This window comes from Alosa alosa, chromosome 8 (genome assembly GCF_017589495.1).
Source record: "Alosa alosa isolate M-15738 ecotype Scorff River chromosome 8, AALO_Geno_1.1, whole genome shotgun sequence".
NCBI lineage: Eukaryota > Metazoa > Chordata > Actinopteri > Clupeiformes > Clupeidae > Alosa > Alosa alosa.
The window spans coordinates 2,763,870-2,784,857 of record NC_063196.1 but is presented as its reverse complement, the minus strand read 5'-3'; the positions used below and the strand labels follow the sequence as shown (position 1 = coordinate 2,784,857).

The following is a 20,988-nucleotide window of genomic DNA, read 5'->3' as shown; positions in this document are numbered from 1 at the left end:
TTAGCCTAATGAGAGGAATAACGCAAAGAACTTCAAGTGCCATATTAACCATTCAGACCCTTGTGATGTTTTCTGATTTTTTTCATCTCCCATTTTAGCTTATGTATATGCATCCTCTTTTTAAATGAAACGTGTCTTTGCGTTTAATTGCTAAGATATTTTTTACGCAGGCCAATGGAAAAAAAAGGTAAATAAAACGACAATTTAAATCACTTTCCATTGTCTTGTTTGAAAATGAAATGTATTTCTAACAGAATAGCCGTAAAGACTATAGTGCTTTAATGCATGTGACATTAAAAGGGTAATAAATAGGCACTCAAAATCATTATGAAAACATCTGGGTCATAAAAAGGAGGTCTGGGTGTTGTATTATAATCATGGCCATGCAGAAATCACTCCTTAATTAGATGAGCTAGTTCCTATTGCATTTGCAGGGGTGGAGGGTACGTGTTACGAGAGAGGAGAGAGTGTCTAGGTCCTAGTGCACTCGTATGTCTGTGAAATATGTGGCGTTGTGCCTAAACGGTCTTTTTTGTGATGCTGCTATTGTAGGGCGATAACTTGGTTTTAATCGGACTCATAAATTCTTGGGTGAGTCAGAATCATGGTCTGCCTATTTTTCAAAAACGTAAACTTTTAACTGTCTTGTCTCCGCCACTCATTACAATGGAAACTTATCATTTCACCGGCAGCCAATTATTATTTTTTTCCTCAATGGCTTTTGAATGTGTCAGGAAAGACTGTGATAAGTCTGTCTTTTTTCTCCCTCTATATCTTTTTTCCAGTGACTACCAAAACTCAAAGGGCCCGGCCACGGCTGTGAGATTCCCATGATGTTTTACGGCCTTTCTGCGCTGACCTTGGCAGCGCTCGCGTTTGACTCCTCTGCATTCCAGAATATCTTGATGTATCTAGGTTAGGGTGTAATTGCGTGTCTGTGTTTGGCTGCAGGCACCGCGCTGGCGTGTCCCATGGCCCTTTTTAAAGGAACCGTAGATCCAGTCGCTGAACCCAATCAGTTGTCACTCTCGGCGGCGCAGCGTTACTTACATCTGCTTGGCCCCCGTCTCATTGTGCTCGTCTCCCGTGACAGGGCCCCCGTCGGCGCCGCAGAACCTGGTCTACAACATCAACCAGACCACCGTCAGCCTGGAGTGGAGCCCCCCGGCGGACTCGGGCGGACGCAACGACGTCACCTACCGGATTATCTGCCGGCGCTGCAGCTGGGAGCCCGAGGAGTGTGTGGCGTGCAGCGGCGGCGTGGGCTACTCTCCGCAGCAGGCGGGACTCGTGGACACCTACGTCACCATCAGCGACCTGCTGGCGCACGCCAACTACACCTTCGAGGTGGAGGCCGTCAACGGCGTGTCTGACCTCAGCCGCACCCAGAGGCTGTTTGCCGCCGTCAGCATCACCACCAGCCAAGCAGGTAGGAGGGGAGGTGGGGTGGGGTGGGGGTGGTGGAGTTTTGTAATTGGTCCTCTGAGCTGTTTTTGTTGTTCCACTCTCATGTTTCTCTTAATGATGTGCTCCTTTATTTATTTTGCAAAAGTCTCTGATGGTGTGTCTGTTGAAGCGCTGCTGAGAGAGAGCGTTTTTTGTAAAGAGGCATTCATTTTCATCGGGCGCAGAGCTTGGTTTCACTGATTTCTATGTGTTCCTTGGCTTGAGGCTACGTGCTTTGAAAGCATTGCATGAATTACTTGGTGGGATAATTTGACAAATTATTTGGCAGCGCCTTTATAGCTATTCATAATTTGCAGTTGGATATTTTTTTTAATGCAGTGGTTGGCTCTACTGTGTCCCCTGTGTAAGGAGCAAGATTCATGCAGAAGCATCCATCAGCTCTGAGAAATGATAGTCACCTGTCCTCAGCATCAATTCACAAATGACAGACTGATATTTCCCTGGATGGCTCCCTCAATGTGTGGAAAATATATTACAGACCCTCAAAGTCAGATATATCAAGTACGTAGCGAATAATTGTAGATGGAGTAGCCTTATCTCCCCGCCAGCAAACATTGCGGTGAGCATTGCTCCCAGTCCCACCATGGGAGACCATGCGTATCGCTCACTCTCCAGGGAGCTCCCCCCATAATTGAAATGTTGTATCCTTGGCAGCACTCTGCTGCAGAAGGCAAAGTAGACCTTTTCTTTTAATGAACCATTTCTATGGAGCCACTAAACAAGATCTCTCTTTCATGCTCAAGCATCCATGAAATGCGATTTGCCTTAAAGTGCATACTGACTATGGTCATTAATAGAGGGTCGCCTCCACCGATGGCCTTCGTGCCATGTCGACAGCATGCTTTATACTGTCAAATGAAGGCTTTACAGCCATGGGACACAAACGGCTCTCTAGTGGTTGGAAATATGTGTCTATTATTAAGCTAACTGCTGCAGCTTGCCCCCTTAGGAGACTGACGCTCGCTCATATACCTCATCATGCTTGTAGAAAACAGGGGAATTGCGGATATAAACATCATAGCTTCTCAGTATTGGCGTGTCTGGCAGTCTCTTCCTCAATCTGCCGTCAGGTCATAGGTGGAAGGGAAGGGATAATTGTAGGCAGAGAGCAGCCAGAATGTAGGATGAACTGCCGAGGATGATGTATGCTCAGTGACACGGCGTATGACAGAGACACACTGGATGGTGCTAAAGGTTGCTTTGGCAAGGACGAAAGGACACATCGGAAGGAGACAAAGAGAAGGAGGGGGGGTTGGTACCACAATATGTTCTTATTGGAAATGATAATTCACTCTGCTGTTCTGGGAACAGCACCTGAAGGAAGCTGCTGCGTCAGTTGCCGTGTTTCATTTAAGATCAGTCCACTGAGAATTTTATTTTTGGTGTAAAGCTAAACACTAAGCTTTAAGAAAAATATATGCTCATCTTCTAGCAGAATAACATGTTACAAGACTACAGCTTACTGTTTTAACAGCAGAAAGGCCTTGTTGCCTCAGCGCCTGATGATTCAGGCTTCTGGTGTGGAGCAAATAAGTAGTAACCCTCATTATTGCCAGACCTCATGTTTATACTTTTCCCTCTAAAACATTGTGCTGCATTAATTAACCTTTTAAGGCCTGAAGAGACAGTCTGGAGTAAGCGCTAGTGAGGAGAAGGGAGCACTCCAGAGATCTGTGTCCCCATGGCATGATAATCAGTGTGTGGTACAGAGGGTGTTGATGGTGTGTGTCGTAGGGGAGTATTAAGTGTGTGTATGTGTGTGTGTCTGAGTGTGTGGGAGTGGGTGGGTGTGTGTTGTCTGGGAAGGGAGGTGTGTGGAGTGTGTGCTGCATGAATGCAGCTGGTTGTGCATCTGATGAGGAATTCACACCTCACCTAATTATACAGATGGAAGTGTCTTGGGTGAGACGTGTAGCAGGAAAGGTGCTGAGTACTTATTGTTCCCTGAAACCTAATTACGGCTCAACTCTGGCTTAAATGAGTTTAAATGGTGATGCTTTTAGAATGGCAGGATCATCATCTCATGTGTGTGTGTGTGTGTGTGTGTGTGTGTGTTTGTGTCTTCACTCGCCATCCATCTCCCATGATGACTGTGAGTTTGTGTGATCTTGGAGGATATTACATGGGAAGTTTGGTGGAGTGCATTTCAATCAGTGCTCTTTTATCACTCGACGACTCGACACAGCGGCTCTGGACACCGCGCTTTGTTCGCGCTCTCATGCAGCGTGCTTGTAAACAAGGCACTTTGTCCTTCCAAAAGGCCCGTGAGTGGGAATTTCTTATGGAAGAACTATTAATATTTATTCAAGGGCGCATTTGCTTTTCCAGCCCAAATACCCTCGGTGGAGCGGAGTGCAGAAATAGGATTGGCCTCAGCAGCTCACGGCAGGCTGGGCCGCTCTGTGTCAGACGGGTGGAGGCTGTTCAGGTGCAAAAAAACAGCACGCGGCAAAAGCCACGTAATAAAGAGGGCGGATGAGTTGCCGTGGAAATGGATTTTAATGCCAAATGCATATGTTGTGCAAAGGCTACGCTTAGGCTCTGCACTCAGAGCAGGATTTTTTTGGCAGAAAAGCCCTGGTGCAGCGATCAGGGAGTTCAAGTGTGTGATTTGTAATCCACTTTGCGAAAGGCCTCATTTATATCTGAAATGCATTATGGGGGATGTATTATTTATATATATTTCAAGTAAATTTTGTCTGAAACGGCATCTTGAACTTCCTTCTGCTCCTTGCCAGCTGTGCTGTAGGCCTGGAAGGGAAGCTACCTTTCATCTACACTGTCACACAACACATCAAACTGAAGTTCATTTTGAACTATTTGTAGGTTAATCTTCATTCATTTTCTATCGTACTTCCTTCTTAAAAGGAGAGCTGCATGCGTGAGGATATTCAACCATACAAGAGGAAACTAGGTGTTCCTTTGGCTACCTTTTTTAGTTGATGGGAAAAAAAGAATTAGCATGCCTAAATGTAGACTAAGTATTTCACTTTGATGTGAAAAGCCACTGCACCTTGCTGTGCGTCAGAAACCAATAACTTTGAAAACACCTTGCTCCCGACAGTCTGTCATAGCTGCTATTGTCTGCCTTTTTTCTCTGTAGTCATTTGCATTGAGGATGCACCAGGGTGGATTTTCTGGTCTGATAACAATAAAAGAAGTTTCCACTGTTATGCACCATTGATGTGTGCTGAGCTCATATACGATGCTAAATATATATTTGTCACTGAAAAAAAACAATGAAATGCTTCTCCAATGGTTTGTGTTACCCTTGGTCTTAAGAGAGATTTATGGGCTGTTTTTGAAGTCGTCAAAGACCGCCAATGCCCTGCACCCTTCATTTGTCATTGAACTGATTTACAGCTGCTCAAACATGCAGACTTGTAACACCATAGAGTAGACCATGACTGGTATGCATAGTGAGATCAAGTTCAACATATTGTTTTCCATAGTGGACAACTGGAAACTTTGAATGTTTTAAAGGTGTCTTGCTAAAGGATTTACAACAATAGTGTGATAGATTTGAGGGACAGGGAGACTGTAGATGCCCAGTGTGATTTTCAAGTTAAAAAAAACATCCCTCAGTAGAGTGTCTATTTGTGTGTGTGTGTGTGTGTGTGTGTGTGTGTGTGTGTGTGTGTGTGTGTGTGTGTGTGTGTGTGTGTGTGTGTGTGTGTGTGGGGGGGGAGTGTTTGTGTGTGTGTGTGTGTGGGGGTGTGTGTGTGTGTGTGTGTGTGTGTGGGGGGTTTGTGTGTGTGTGTGTGTGTGTGTGTGTGTGTGTGTGTGTGTGTGGGGGGTGTGTGTGTGTGTGTGTGTGTGTGGGGGGTTTGTGTGTGTGTGTGTGTGTGTGTGTGTGTGTGGGGGTGTGTGTGTGTGTGTGTGTGTGTGTGTGTGTGTGTGTGTGTGTGTGTGTGTGTGTGTGTGTGTGTGTGTGTGTGTGTGTGTGGGGTGTGTGTGTGTGTGTGTGTGTGTGTGTGTGTGGGGGGGTGTGTGTGTGTGTGTGTGTGTGTGTGTGTGTGTGAGTGTGTGTGTGTGTGTGTGTGTGTGTGTGTGTGTGTGGTCTTACATTACTTGACTCTTTTCTTCCTCTTTCTCTTTTCTCTCTCTCCTTTTTAAACGTCACCCAACACAGCAGCTGTAATTTGATGATAGCTGGACCAAACAGTGATATTCCGCAGGCGGCGTAAAGCGGTGGTGGTCTCACCAGGCGCAGGCTTTCAGCACTTAACCTGTAGCTTTCTCGCAAATGCCTCCCGATTTGTCTGTCACACAATCCGTCAGCAATGAATAATTTTCATGGAAGGTGCACTTTAATTACTTTCCCATTTAAATGGCATTATCGTGCCCTATCTAGGTAATTAATCTCCCCAAGTATCCTGTTTCAGCCCTTTATTGCTGGCAGACGTGGCCCCCAAATCCCCCTGAATCTTGTGTGCTTGAGCGAGCACCGGCTCACAGCAGCCCCTGTTCCCGTTTTCCCCTTGACTTGGTCCCTATCGCGTGGAGTGGACAGGCTGCGGCGGAGGCCCTCTCAGAGGAAACCGGGGGCTTTAAGGGCGTCACGCTCCCTTGTCCACGCGGCGGCCGCTCACCCAGCTCTGTCCGTCTGTGCGGGACACGGGAGTCTGGAGGCCTGTTAACGACAGATTTGTCACCCACCAATGAATGTCGCCAGGAAATATTACAAATTTTATCCTCCTTCCTGTTAATATGTCTGATAATTCTGCTGAAAAGGAGATGGGTTTCTTTAACTATTTTATTTTCTTTATTTATTTCACAGACCATCTGTGTGTGTGTCTGTGTCTGTGTGTGTGTGTGTGTGTGCGTGTCTGTGTGTGTGAGAGAGAGACAAGGGTATGTATATGTGTGAGGGAGGGCTTGGCTTTGGTGTTGTACAGAGTGTGATTAAGTTTGTGTGTTTGTGGGACGTGTTAGCATGACTCTCATTTGATACACACTTGTAAAAGTTGTAACTTTTATGATTAGGCCGCCTGTGCCTCTGCTGGGAGTCTGTCGGAGTTGAAAGACAATTCTGCCTCTGATTCGGTTTCATCTCTCAGCCAGCCTCTCTGCTCTCCTGATGAGGACACGCACACTCACTCAATTATTTAGACACCGTGAAGCAGCAAGCAAGTTCCCAAAGTTTTCCACGACTAAATCCATTGTTACAGGCAGCAAAAAAATATATATAAATTAAAGAAAATGCTGAAATGGAGATGTGGCCCTTTGAGGGGAGGCTTACCTCATGTACCCAATCTCCCATACCCGCTTTAGAGCTTTGATTCCCTGAAATTTAAAGTAAAGGCTAAAATTCACCATTATGTAATCAATAACCACCCACCATTATATCTTGCTGAATGTGAGAGAACCAATGGACTATGTAGGCGTCCCTAAGATGTTAAGAAATATTATGTGGAATGGAAAATAATTAATTTTGAGCTTGGCGGGTCATTGCCCATGGTGTTTGAGTGACAGATGCTAATTGGAGGAGTCTGTCAGGGTAATCCAGGTGAGAGGCATGATAAATAACAGCATGGGAACCCGGGAACAATGCACCGGTAATGAAAATATACCTGATGGCCAGGCAGCTTTTGTCCAGTGTCCCTTAGAAATGAATGAAAAAGGATGATTGTGGGAGAGATAAAGTGTTCTTTTCAGCCCACTATTATGCTGTTGTTTTCCACCTGGCTATTTTCACATTGATTACTTCGTTTTTAAAGAGGATATTTGGTATAAAATCATTAGTCCTCCTGTGCTCAATATTTCGAAGAAATATTCTCAAATTTGTGAATGCATTGTTTAGTGATATTTTTGAACAGTGATTTGTGTTTTCAGACAGTCTGTCTCAAGAGACTATTGTAAAGCTCACATGAGCTCTGAGCTGTCTGACCATGGTATGGGCTGTCTGACCATGGTATGCAGAGCCTGCCCTCTTTACTGCCCTTGTGTGACTGATGGCACAGTAAACCTGTCTACCAATCTGTCTGTCTCTCCTGTTCTCCTTCTCTTCCACCTCCTCTCTCTCTCTCTCTCTCTCTCTCTCTCTCTCTCTCTCTCCCCCTCCATCCCTGAGTGACGGGTCCCACGCTTAAGACTGAACCTGCAGCAGATTGTCACCACTGCACAAACGTGTTTCATTTCCTGTCAGGGGGAAAGTCACCCTGAGTAATAAGGCCCAAAATGGTGATGCATGTCATAGGTAGCTGATAGTGGCTAAGACCCCATGAACACACACTGGTCAGCCATAACTCTATTCTCAAGGCGCTGGTGGCATGCTATGTGAGAGGACTGTTTTCTTTTTTTTTTTTCAAAACAGCTGTGGTGTTTGGGGAGATCTTGTAACCCAGTATATTTGAGTTGCTGTGACAGGTAGAAATGTAAGTGCCAGGTCCTGGGCAGCAGCACCAGCAGTTTAATGCTAGAGATATTTGATATTATGCCACAGTCTATTTCAGCTTGTCACAATATCTCCAGTGTACAATACTTTATGTCTATGCTCACACAACTGCACTCTTCTCAGGTTCCAGCATTTGATGCAGACCAGTAAATCCATAGCTCCAAAACAGCTTAGACTAATAGACTTATTTTGCACCAAAAAAATAAATAAATAAATAATCCAATTTTGTTAGGAATTTGTGTGTTTTGGTTTTGAACACGTGTTTTAGCGTCTTGTGTAATGTGCTACTTTTTTGTCACGAGAAAGCGAATGAGGGGCATGATGGGAAAAAAGTGATTCTTTTCATTCGCTCATTGTCTCATCAACATACTGTCTCCTGTGGTGAGGAGAACTAATTATGTCTTCAGCCCCCCTGGTTCACCCTCCCTCTCCTTCCTCACATCATCACACATAGAAATAATCAGGAGTTCCAGTCACGACCGGCTCTGCCATGGGGGGAGCACCAGAGGAACCCAGACAGAGAAAAAAAGGGCTCTCTCGGAGCTTCAGTGGTTATTGCTAACCTCTCAACCCCTGGAAGGTGTTGCGTCAAAACGCCTTAGCCTCTGCCTCAAGTTGTCGCGTGCACCTGCTAGCTTTCCTCAGCGTCGTCCCTCGCCTCGCGCGCTGACAGCGTCCCGGTGCTAATGCCTTTTTATCAAAGCCCGGGGAATATATGACTGCCATCTGGTACCTTGCTTTTCATGGCACCGTGTAAAACAACAGTAAAAAGATTATGGCGTCCACAGAGGGTGTGTGAGAACTCACTTTTGAGCAGATGGAAGCCACATCTGGCCTGAGAATGCTGGTGAGGGCTGTGGAGGAGGCTGAGACTGGAGGGAGAGGAATGGCTGTGTGCTTTGTAAAGTCCCTGGCTTCCACATCTCCCGCTCCCTGCTGATCCATCAGGGCCTTGGTACGGTGAAGTCATTAGTGGATTGAATGGCTTTTGTTAATTCCCAGGCCAGTTGGGCCCTTTCTCTGTGTTTGCATTGAGCTTTCAAAAGTATGTTTATTGTGTACGTGTTTGAGATGGGACTTTCATCAGGGCAAATGTAAGAGTGAAGAATTTAATTGGATGACCAACCTTGTACATGTCTTTTAGTGCAAACCGTCTGGAGTGGGTTGTTTTAAGATTGTTCTCGCTTGTGTGGTTCTTTCAAAAGTCCATTCTAAAGCCTATTTTTCCTCTGACAGGGACAACTCATCTGAAAGAATAACTCAAGTAAACCAAATCATTGATCTCCAGCAATCTGTAGAGAAAATCACACTCGACAACAGCAAACACCTGCAATTCAACAATAAGAGAAAAGTGCAAGGGGAGAGAGAATAAAACATCACCACATTTTCTATTTTGCAATAAATTCTTTATAGAAAAAGGGCAGCAAAAAAACGGCCAAGACTGTAACACCTGTATTTCAACAATAAGAGAAAAGCACAGCAAAGAGAGAATAGAACATCACCAAATTCTCTATTTTGCAAGACATTTTTTACAGAAAAAGGGCAGCAAAACTTTTACCAAACACTGAATGCAAAGCAAATGATTAGAAACATTTAAAGTAAGAAGCATGCATTATGGAATCATTGCACTGTATCCTCAAAGACCAGGTGTTATGTCTACACATCATAGAGACAATGATTGACAGACATGTGCTCCTGTAATGTCTGGACAGGATATACCATATGATCGTCTTCCTTATAGACACAATGCTCTGTTGTCAGTGTTTTGTTTTTCAAACGTACAATGGAATTCAAATTAAGCTTTGAAGGCTACATATCCTTTGAGAAGACAGTAATTAAATTCTTTGAGTTTGTCGTGAGTTGCCCTACCTTGGCTAGCCGCATGCCAGAAGTGTTGTCATATTTAGTGCGGCAGTGAAGGCACCTCTTGACACATGCTCAGCTCTAGCCTGTGGGCTGTGGTGTGGACACCCTGTCTGAAGTAAACCACTGAGCTGTGTCCTGCTGCAGGCTCTTCTGCTGTCCCTCCACAGCATGGACAGTGGCAGACCGATCCTGGAGCTGCGTCGGCAGATAGATACATCATCTGGCATTGTTTTAGAGCATTTTTACATTGTGAGATAATCCGTCTTTCCATTTGTCAATAGCTGTTAGTTTGACAGAATGGACGCATGTGGATAAGAGTGCAATAAGGAAGAGAAAGGGCCACTCACTATTCTGCTTGATGTGAGCCCATGATGAATATTGACAGAGCCATCAGCTCATGAGCTTGGGCTGCTCTGGCTGCATGGCTGGCAACAGGTGTCAGGGTGGGGGCGACACAGTGGGTCTGCATCAGGTGCTACTTTTGCAACCTTCAGCTAACAGAAAGCAACTCCATGTAATTTGAATGAAAGCTCCTGTATTTACATAATAATAAGGCAACATACTCCAATTAACTGGGTAGCCAGTAGACGTGGAAACTCTAAGGAAGCCTGCTTAGTGACACAAAGAGAGGCAAACGCGGCTGTCTGCCAGTGTGTATTGGGTAATTGGTAAAGGGGGTTGGGGGAGAAACCGCAACGCCCTGAAAGCAAACGATTGTCCAGCCCTCCCACTTAGTGTTAAGCCTCTGCCCTAATGTCTCAAGGAGGAAAACGCGCCAATTACTGTAGTGCTACATCACACGGCTCCTTAGACCCAACAACACCTGGCTAGTCACACATGACCTGGCTCTGCACTCTGTTGATAGGCTTAGAAGGCAGATATGTGTGTGCATCAGGAAGATGTCTAGCGCCCACGCCGCCTCTGATCTAGAATGCGCATTGTGCCTGGCAGACATGGGGAGAGGGATATGGATTTAAATAGCTGTTCTTCACTTTAATGGTGAGGATTTAAGGCAATTGAACCTACAAGACAAAGAACAGGATGGAGGGGCTTTTGTAAATGGCGCTGTTTGATTAATGGCAATTGTGTTAGAGCCAAGCATTTTAAGAGACAACACAATTAAAAGTGCTTCAAGAAATTGACTACTGATTAGTTCCATGTGGAGGCTGTGGATTTTATTTGACTGGGAGCAGATATTTACTTAAGTGATGGACCTGGCTTCCTGTTCTTTTTTCTACATACAGTATGCTCACATGAGTAAAAACAGGTTTGATGAGTTGCCGGACATATATTACCTATCTTCTTTGAATTAAAGAAAGAAAGGGAGAAACGGAGTGAAGACTTCATTTTTGTGTCGCCTGGCTGAGCTCCAAACTTTAATCAGGCCCAACTTCAAAGCGTCTGCCAGGCTCTCTGTTTGGCTCTAACGTTTCAATACTTTCCATTCGCTCTGGCTCTTTCATGCTTTCAGAGGGAGAGCGATTCGTCTGCTGCTGCTAGCTAAGTTTTATTGGACCATTCCTTGGGTTTGTCATTATCAGGAACTTCTAATAACCCAGTCACAAAGCCATACAAAAATGTTGCTTTGATCCTGAATTAGAAAACATTACCCAGGTAATAGAGCAATTACAAAAAATGTGCCTTCAGTGATTACTTAATGGTGCATCGTTTGCGACCAAATCCGTATTTATTTCACACACATTTGTCTGTTCTTTCTGTAGTGCTTTGCAATCAAACACAATTAAAGTAATTGGCCTGACCTTTTGTGACAGTCTGTGTTTATAGGCTAATAGTCGTATGCTGTTCATGGGATACACAGCTGTTTCTTCATCTATTGCTCTTACCAGCGCGCTCTCTTATGAGACACGGGCCTAACATATTGGATGCTCTTTTGCTGCAAATAAAAGCAATCTTCTGAAATGGTCAAATATCTCCTTATCTCTGCGTTATTTGTACCATGTCTTCCTTACTTTAATTAATACAAATGAATGATCAATGAACCATGGAACCAGAGAAATTTGATCAGCTGTTTATTTCACCCAGTAATAATATAGCAAGTAATCTCTGTTTCTCCCATCGTTGCACAGAAATCTTTCTATAAATATCTGAAAACGCTCCAGTTTAATATTTACTTTTTATGATTGTTACAAGGATATCTGTGTAAAATGAATGCATTAATATGTGAAATGCACTATTACACTGGGGATTATAGCGATCTGTAAACATTCTACATTGTTGTGAGAAGATAATCCTTATTTAAAACTCCATATTGATGTATAAGATCAACAGAGGAATCATAATAACCTGGGAACAGAGCAGGCTGAGCTATAGAAATTGTATAGCACCTGTGTCTATACTAACTGGGCCAAACTACTATGTCATTAACGTGGTTGTAGTGCAGACATCAAAGGGCACTGTATTTAGAGCAATACACTTACTTCCTCTGTTCAGAGTTCTTTCCATATCTACCAACCCCTATCACATGAGACAGCATTACGGTTGTGTCATTTAACAAAACAACAGTAAAGCGGATTAGGCCCTCCCATGTCAGGGAATAAGGCTAGCCTCTTTATTTGATCTGCTGCATGTTATCCTGATCACGCTTCACTTAGAGGCAGATTGGGAAAAGAGACTCCTCATACCAGTCAATCATAGTGAAAGGGGAGTTACATGTGGAAAGGTTGGCAGATTTGTTGTGTGTGTGTGTCTGTGTCTGTGTGTGTGTGTGTGTGTGTGTGTGTGTGTGTATGAGGGGAGTCAAAGGACACAGAGAGCCTCTCCTTTGTGTCCCCTAGTGAAAGTCTCGGTTGTGTGGAGTTTGGCCCTGGTGACCTGAGAGAGGCCATTGTTTTAGCAGGTAGCGTATCACTCAACGCAGCTCAGGTTGCACACATTTGAAATCACCAACCGATTCTTGGGCGGGGTGGAAAAAAAAGAAAAGCTCAGAGAATAGTCAGCCTTTGCACATGGCATGCAGCGCTCGCCCCCCAGCTCTGCGCTGGGGACGGAGGAGTGCGATGAGCTTGATGCATGGCAAAGAGCTTTCAGCACACACACCTAACAATAGCTCCTCATTACAAGGAGGAGCAACACTGACTGTGATCGGCAATGAGGTGTGGAAATCAGCTTGGTTGCCTTCAAGAAAGAAAAGATCCCAACAAGAGCCAAAGTCTTTCATCTGGTGATAAAGAAAACCCTTTTAGGATGAGTCATTTTGGACCTGTAAAAACAACAGCGTTGCATTACTCATCTGAGACTGTCCGAACTTGCAGAGATGATGCAGAGTCGCTTCTCGCTTATCATGGCTTTTTATTAGCAGCTTGTTGTTGCTCATGTCAGTGGAGGAAGGTGTGGAAAGGAGCTTCTACGTGAGCTCAGGAGCTGCACGAGGAGGATGTCCTCTCATTTTAGTCGGACTGTAATGAAGACGTCAAGTCTCGATGAGACAGATGAATGATTGGGCGGCTCACTGATGGTGACAGATGCAACCAAACAAACAGAGCGCTGAAGTGACTCAGGAGACCTTGCACAAGAGCAGCTGCCGTAGTCTGGCCTCCGCCGAGCTCCGCGTTTAGGCTGGAGTGTCTGGAAGCCATGTTACTCATCATGAGGGCTGCTAGCAATTGTAACAACCTGGGGACTGCCTCGTGCCTGAGAGTTGATCACACACACACACACACACACACACACACACACACACACACACACACATCAGTTTGTTATTATTATTTCAAAAGCTTCCTCCTCTCAACGTGTACAGCTGTGGGGATGCCACTCAGTCTGATGGGCATGGCTGCCTGTCACGCTGCAATGAGTCAGGGAACGCCCACTCTTGGGTTCCTGCATTCCCATGTAAGGTCATTATGACCCTCGGCAGCCGCGGGGCCTTGGCGAGGTGTGGAAGTGTGAGGGGGTTACCTCAGCCGTGGCAGAGCCAGAGGTGCAGTGAGGTGTTTTCTGGTGTTTCTGGTCGGTCAGGCTTTATTGGGTTTCGCGGCGTTTGTGAGTGCGGCGATGCGTGGCGCTGAGAGAGAGTGTGTGGCGGTGACCTCCGGCGCCCCAGCTCACCTGCGCCACAATAGAGTGTAATTTAAAGGGGGGGGGCCGTCGCCATGGGCAACGCAAACCTGGCTGAGCCAAAAAGAAATAGCATAGGCTTTTTTTTTTTCCCGCCTCATGTTTTGTTTTGGCTGCCATCTGAGCTGTTTTTCATGTTGTGTTTTGTCTGGCCTGGGCCAAAATTCAAGGGTTTGTTGAACAAGACCAGCTCCGCTCTCGTCTCTCATCTCTTTCCTGCTTTCTGATGCCAATTTCTACCACAATGGAGCATGTCCACGCGTTTGCAGATGTGCCCCCCCGTCTGACAAATGATTGCATTGTGCCGGACCAAATGAAAAATCACCAAACACGCATGCAGATCCCACACACATGCACACACACACACACACACACAAAGCTATCTTTTAAATGCTTGCTTTTGTCCAACATAATGTTTAATGTGCTTACCGCAGCAAGGTATGCAGTCGTAAGCCCTAACCGTGAATATGTTGTCCTCATCAAAACAAATCACACAGCTGTCCAAGCTGATTTGTTTGGCTTCGGGGGTTGCACCCCTTCGAGGATGAGCAGTGATCCATTTTTTCAGCTTTGATTTGCGAGTGCTGATGCATCGAGGGCTCGTTGTTTCACAGCTCGCGAGCCGCTCAAGAGAGCGCTGCAAATTACAGGACAGGCTGTAGGGTCTCTGGATAGGAGTCTGCCTCCGTGGAAGTTGTCCAAGTTTGTGATTAAAGAGCATATGAGGTTTGATTAATGTGATCATCTCTGTGATGACAAAGGTATTTCAGTAATAAATGGATGTTTAGGATGCCAACCCAGAGTGATCATTTGCTCCCTTGGTTTCTGTGGAACAGTTTAGCTGTATTAATACAAAATTTTAATATCCCCCAGCAGTGCTTTGCCAGACATATGATTTATTCGCTGCTGATAAAGGAATCGTAGCCTGGGCACGGAGGCCTGCCTCTGTAGGGACACTGCGATAAGTGGCCTTGGATGCCTGAGAAATCCCCAAATAATAGTAGTGTTTGCAGTCTCTGACCTCAGACCACCCTGGAGTTTAAAGCTTTTTTTGTGAATAATCTACCATGGGTGTGTTTGTATGTACTCTACGTGCGTGTGTGTGTGTGTGTGTGTGTGTGTGTGTATGTGTGTGAGGGAGAGAGAAAGAAAGAGAGAGAGAGAGAGAGAGAGAGAGAGACTCCAAAGGCTTAAGGATATACTTTGACATTTAATAGAAATGAGAAGGTTCAGGTCCTCTTGGCTGGTTAGCTGCTCCTGTGAATAGCTACAGTCACAAAGCGAGGCTTCAGAGCCCTGACATCGCATCCAGACCTTCCTGTTATTAAGATAAAGTCACTGGGTAAGCAAACACACATATGTGTGCTTAGGCCCGCCTTGTATCTGGAAAGACACATCTTGTAGCAGCTCGTAGCAGAAAGGTCACTGAGAGGAGCGATAAGCAAAGCCAGGCGCGGGCTAAATTACAGAGCCCCAGGATTTGCATTTCTCATCTGGTTTATGTCTCCTTTAGCTTTGAGTATTCACTGTGACATTCGACGTGTGGGGAGGTAGTTCAAAATCACCATTCTGAAATGGCTCGGAAGAAAGGAATTGGAGCTGGCACGGTTCATTTTTATGACTTCATACATTCACCAGCCCTCTCCAGTATACAGACACAAATACTCATATGCAATTTGCACTGTAATATCAGTAGATCTCAGGAAATTCTGCAATTAGGTGAGTATACATGGCACCGTCCCCCCTCGAGAGAGCTAATGCTTTGATTAAGTGGGCTCGGACTGAGAACTGACTGAGCAAATCTTGGAGATTTATTTACAAATCCTCCGAGATTTACCTCAGTTTCTGACCTTGTCATTTGTTCCAGAACGACCTCCCGGAAAACACGGCTGTGTTTTGTAGAATTTATATATTTCTCTTCCTCTTGTCGACTTGTGTTTATTGTCGGTGAAATTTTGATTGCTTGTAAAAGTCAACAAAAGCCCATAGTTGGCAGCGCTTGAAATGTATTATATGAGACTGAGCTTTGTCCTTCCCAGTGGGAACAGCGGAGGATTTGTGCTCAATGTAAATGAGCTGTGGGGTATGTTGTTTAAAATGATGATGTTATCAAATTTAAAGAGAGAGCATGTCTCCTCTGCGCGGCATCCATTTCATGGAAGTAACCTTGCTTGAATAGCCAGTGTGTATACGTTAAACGCCACATATTTTATTGTCTCTTTTATAGCACCTCATGATTTTAGTGTAACTTAAAGATATGTTGAAGAAAAGAAACAGAAATGTAATCTGATTTTTTTTCTCTTGCTGTTTTATGTACAGCTCATGCAGTGTTACCTACAAGCACAACAGAAATGTCACAATTTAATTTGCTTGTATTGATAATATACAATATAATGACACATATTGTGGATAATGCTTTGCATGCATCCCAAATGGAGACACAGTTTTACAGATGGGGCTGTAGTGGGGCGGTCCTGACTCTGTGTTTGGATTAAATGATGGCAGGCTCCCAGCCCAAATCCCTAATTTGGATCCTGACACAAAACAGTGGAGTGGGTTTCCTGTGAGTGGAGGCCCCGCTGGTTAAACAATTATGGGCCAGAGATGACCAGTGATTAGTGCCTCTGTTACAGTCCTGAAGACCATTCAGAGCTGATGACTGAGTTCGCAGCATGGGACGACAGCCCAGGTTAAAAGGAACGGTCCCCATGCAGCCATGCGTAGGGGCAGCCATGCGCAATGCTCATGTCAGCCAATGTACCATGAAGAGGTGGCCAGCCCCTTCGCCATTTCCTTAACCAAATGAACAAGAGAAATCAGCAGCTCAGACTCAGAGATGTAATGTTTTTGACCAGTGTCTACTTTTTCCATCTGCTCATTAAAACAACACTAATGATCCCTCTAGTAGTGGTGATGGAAGGCTAAATGCAAAGATACCCCATAAATGCAGGGTGCCTGTATCATACCAGGGTCTGCACTGTTAACCTTTGTTGAGCTGTAGCACTAAACATGCCAGCCTCTAAAGTTTCCAAAGCCATATCATCTATTAGTATGAGGGAAATTTTATTTTCCTGTTTTTTTAGTGTGTAATACTCCTGGGGAAACGTACGGTATAGGATAGACTAAGCCCCCGATGAAAACATATTTATTGAAAAAAGATTAAAGGACTAAAACGGCTTTGACGTGAAGATAATGATGTGAGACTGATATGTCCTAGCACTGATGGGTTGCCAGTGAGGAATGATTAGATTTGTATTAATCATCAGCACATCAGCCTGAAAGGTGTCAGCTCTCATATGAGCCAAAGACTCTCCTTGAAATCACCGTTATTATTCAATTAAACTGAAGTATGGCCTTCATTCTGACCTCTCTCTTGAGTGACCAGGGGTCAGAAGTCTTGTCTTGTCAGTCATCTCTTCAGAAGTTCTGGGCTCTAGCTTCTCGTGCACTGCCTCATGAGCAAGGACTTTTTTAACAGCAAATGGACCTCATGCATATTTAATGCTGATTAAATCACACTTAATGGTACAAGTAGTTGTGAAGCACTTCCATAAATGAAACCCAGGTATGGGCTCAGAATATTTTTTCACTCTTTGAAAGATGCTTTACTGCAAAGCCTACATCAGTTTGCTGAATGAAAGTATTATTAAGTCCAGAACAGATTTTGTCAGCATTGGTCAATTCTAGTGTGTCCCTCCCCTGACTTTAACTGAAGCTGACAAAGCTCTCAGTGGTGGTGGCCTGGGATTTTGTATTTATTTATTTTTTTTTCAGTCTGGTGTTTGCCTGAGCACAGCGGACAGGAATAGTGGCAGGCCGGGGAGTATGAGCCTTGTCACACCCATTCTCCCAGTCCCCCTCACATTCATCACATAGCGGCCCTATCATCATCTACGCGCTTTATTTTCTGACTCACTGCTCCTCTAGCTGGCTATACGTGGCAGAGTGGCTGTTCCAGCGGCTCCCTTCTTTATGTGCGCTCCCAGTGTGCCATCCGCTGAGTGATTGAAAATCCCCTCTCCGCTTGCCAGGCCGCTCGCGCGGCTTCCCGCTCGGACGGCTCTCCAGTCGGAGCGGTCTGGAGAAAGCGAAGGATAACAATGAGGAAGCGCGCGCGCGTCCGTCGGCTCCTCGGCTGGCCCGGCACTCTTGCGCGCTCTCCTCCCGCGGGCACTGCCAGCGTTTAACAAGCGCCCGCCTCTCTTCCTCCTTGTTTTTTTTTTTCTCTCCTTTATCCCCCCGTACGGAGTCACAATGTCAAATGGAAGCAGAGGAGATTACGTCATGCCTCGTTAGCGTCCGGCCTGAGAGCGCACTGTCGCCGATTCTGATGTTTTCATGGAGATCTGGAAAAGACGTCTGCGAGAGGCCACAGGCTATTAAAAGTTGAGTGTGCAGGCAAAGTGGATCATAAATATCAAAAAATTCTGGTAACGACTGGATGAAATTAAGACAACTCCCAGTGCATGTTGGTCGTCTGACATGTTTCCTGTACTATACATCAAACACGTGCTATTAATAGCCCAGAGCCTTCAAACCATCACTGCAATCCCTTTTTTGGCATTGTCAGTTTTTTAAAACCATATTCAGGCTGTAAAGAATAGTCCTTGTAATCTACCTCTTTAGAGTGATTTAAATACAAGTGAGGAGCTATCCCACTTAATATACAGTTAAGCTTCTGACTAATCTTGTGTTTCCACACGATGGGTGGAAGGAAGACATGGGCACTGAGATTCCAAGCTTGACTTGAGTAGTTTGGTAATTAAAAAATGAGCTTATATCCTCTACTTCACAGGCCATGCAGAAGAGCCCAAAAAGCAGATTATATAATGAGCTGACATTTCCCTCCTACATTTTCTGTAGAAACAGGACCAACTAGCTGACAAAGTGGAGAGGATATTAAAAGTCTTTGCTTAATGTGGAGAGCCGCGGAGAGGAAATGGCACAAATCCAAACTAGCTGACGACCTCAAAAACTACCAGACACTCCTGACCTCCTTCTCAGCCAGCATCACTGCTGCTAAGACTGCTTTCTACAATGACAAAATCAACAGCGCTACAGACACTCGAAAACTTTTCTCAACCTTCAAATCGCTACTCAACCCTCAGCTGCCTCCTCCTCCATCCAGCCTTACTGCAGATACCCTCGCCTCATTTTTTACAAACAAAGTGGCGGCAATCAGCAGTCAATTCTCTACATGCCCACTCAACGCATCTGACTCAGATACCGCACTCCTACAACCTCTAGGGACTGCTGGAACATCTTTTTCAGCATTCACGCCTCTCTCCGAGAGTGAAGTGTCCAGACTCCTGACATGCAGCCGTCCTACCACATGCTCGCTGGACCCTATACCTATGAGCCTACTTCAGTCCATCAGCCCGACCATCGCTCCAGCTATCACACATGTGATCAATGCCTCGCTAACCTCCGGCACATTTCCAACAGCGTTCAAAATGGCCCAAAGTAACACCGTTACTTAAGAAAGCTTCTCTCAACCCTGCTCAAGTCGAGAACTACCGCCCTGTCTCACTACTGCCTTTCCTATCCAAAGGCATTGAACGAGCAGTGTCCAAACAGGTCTCTGACTTCCTTTCACAGAACAACCTTCTGGATCCAAATCAGTCTGGGTTCAAAAGCGGCAACTCTACCCGAAACGGCTCTGCTGTCTGTAACAGAAGCCTTAAAAGAAGCCAGGGCGACCGCTCGATCATCAGTACTCATTCTGCTTGACTTATCGGCTGCCTTTGACACGGTTAATCACCGTATCCTTCTCTCTATACTCGCTGACATGGGAATCTCGGAGCTGCTCTCTCCTGGTTTGAATCCTACCTCACAGGGCCGCTCGTTTAACGTATCATGGCTTGGTCAGCTATCTGCACCTCACCATCTCACCACAGGGGTCCCCAGGGCTCAGTGCTGGGCCCCCTCCTCTTTGCTATCTACACCACCTCCTTGGGACAGATTATCTGTTCGCCGCGGCTTCTCATACCACTGCTATGCAGGCGACACACAGCTCTATCTGTCCTTTCCACCTGGCGACCCCTGGTTTCCTTAGCGGATCTCGGATTGCCTCTCAGACATAGCTACATGGATGAAGGCACACCACCTCCAGCTGAACCTCTCAAAGACTGAACTGCTGGTCATCCCAGCTAAACCTACCATACACCACGACATCAACATCAAATTTGACTCCCTGTCTGTTTCACCGACCAGGACTGCAAGAAATCTAGGAGTTGTTCTCGACAACCAACTAACCTCCTCAGATCATGTTGCCTTGGTCGCCCGGTCATGCCGTTTTGCACTCTACAACATACGGAAAATCAGGACTTACTTGACTCAAGATGCTACCCGACTTCTGGTTCAGGCAATAGTCATCTCACGACTCGACTACTGCAATGCCCTCTCCTGACAGGTCTCCCAGCCTGCGCAGTGAAACCACTTCAGATGATCCAGAACGCGGCGGCGCGCCTGGTCTACAACCAACCCAAAAGGGCACATGTTACCCCGCTGCTCATCCAGCTACACTGGCTACCTACACTGGCCCGCATCAAATTCAAGTCTCTAACGCTTGCCTACAAAGTAGTCTCCGGTTCTGCTCCCACCTACTTGAATGCCCTCATACAGACTTACACTACCTCCAGACCGCTCGCGCCCTCTGACGAACGGCGTCTAGCTCTACCACCCGCACGCTCAAACCAATCCAAACTTTTTCTCATCTGTTGTTCCTCGTTGGTGGAACACACTGCCAGTTCCTACAAGGGCAGGGACATCCTTTTCCACTTTCAAAAAAACTCCTGAAGACCCAGCTCTTTAGAGAACATCTACTCTCATAGCAACACTTACAACAAGTCTTACTGATCCTAGCACTCACCAGCCGTTAAACTGACAAGTAACTGTTAAAATACAGCACTCACCGGCGACTTATTCTTACTGTACTCCTAATGTGTTTTTTTTTTTAAACTGTCCTAAAATTGTGAGAATTGTTCTAAAACTTACTGTTTACCATGTTGTTAGTCGCTTTGGTTAAAAAAGCGTCAGCCAAATGTAATGTAATGTAATGTAATGTAATGTATTCATAATGTATTCCAAAGCAGTGGCATGATAGAGCGAGGGTTCTGAATGAATTAGCTTTACAGAGGAGAGGTGTTGGGGTCACTAATAGGTTGTTTAATATTGCGGAA

At 45.4% G+C, this 20,988-nt stretch overlaps 1 protein-coding gene across 7 annotated transcripts in view; it reads left to right on the top strand.

The window, feature by feature from the left end:
- Positions 1 to 20,988, top strand: part of epha7 (eph receptor A7) — a 52,894-nt gene that overhangs the window by 19,547 nt on the left and 12,359 nt on the right. For all 7 annotated transcript variants that reach the window (XM_048250224.1, XM_048250220.1, XM_048250222.1 and 4 more), the window contains exon 5: positions 1,094 to 1,429. In XM_048250224.1, the coding sequence (XP_048106181.1) occupies positions 1,094 to 1,429 (336 nt within the window). The remainder of the gene's footprint in view (positions 1 to 1,093; positions 1,430 to 20,988) is intronic.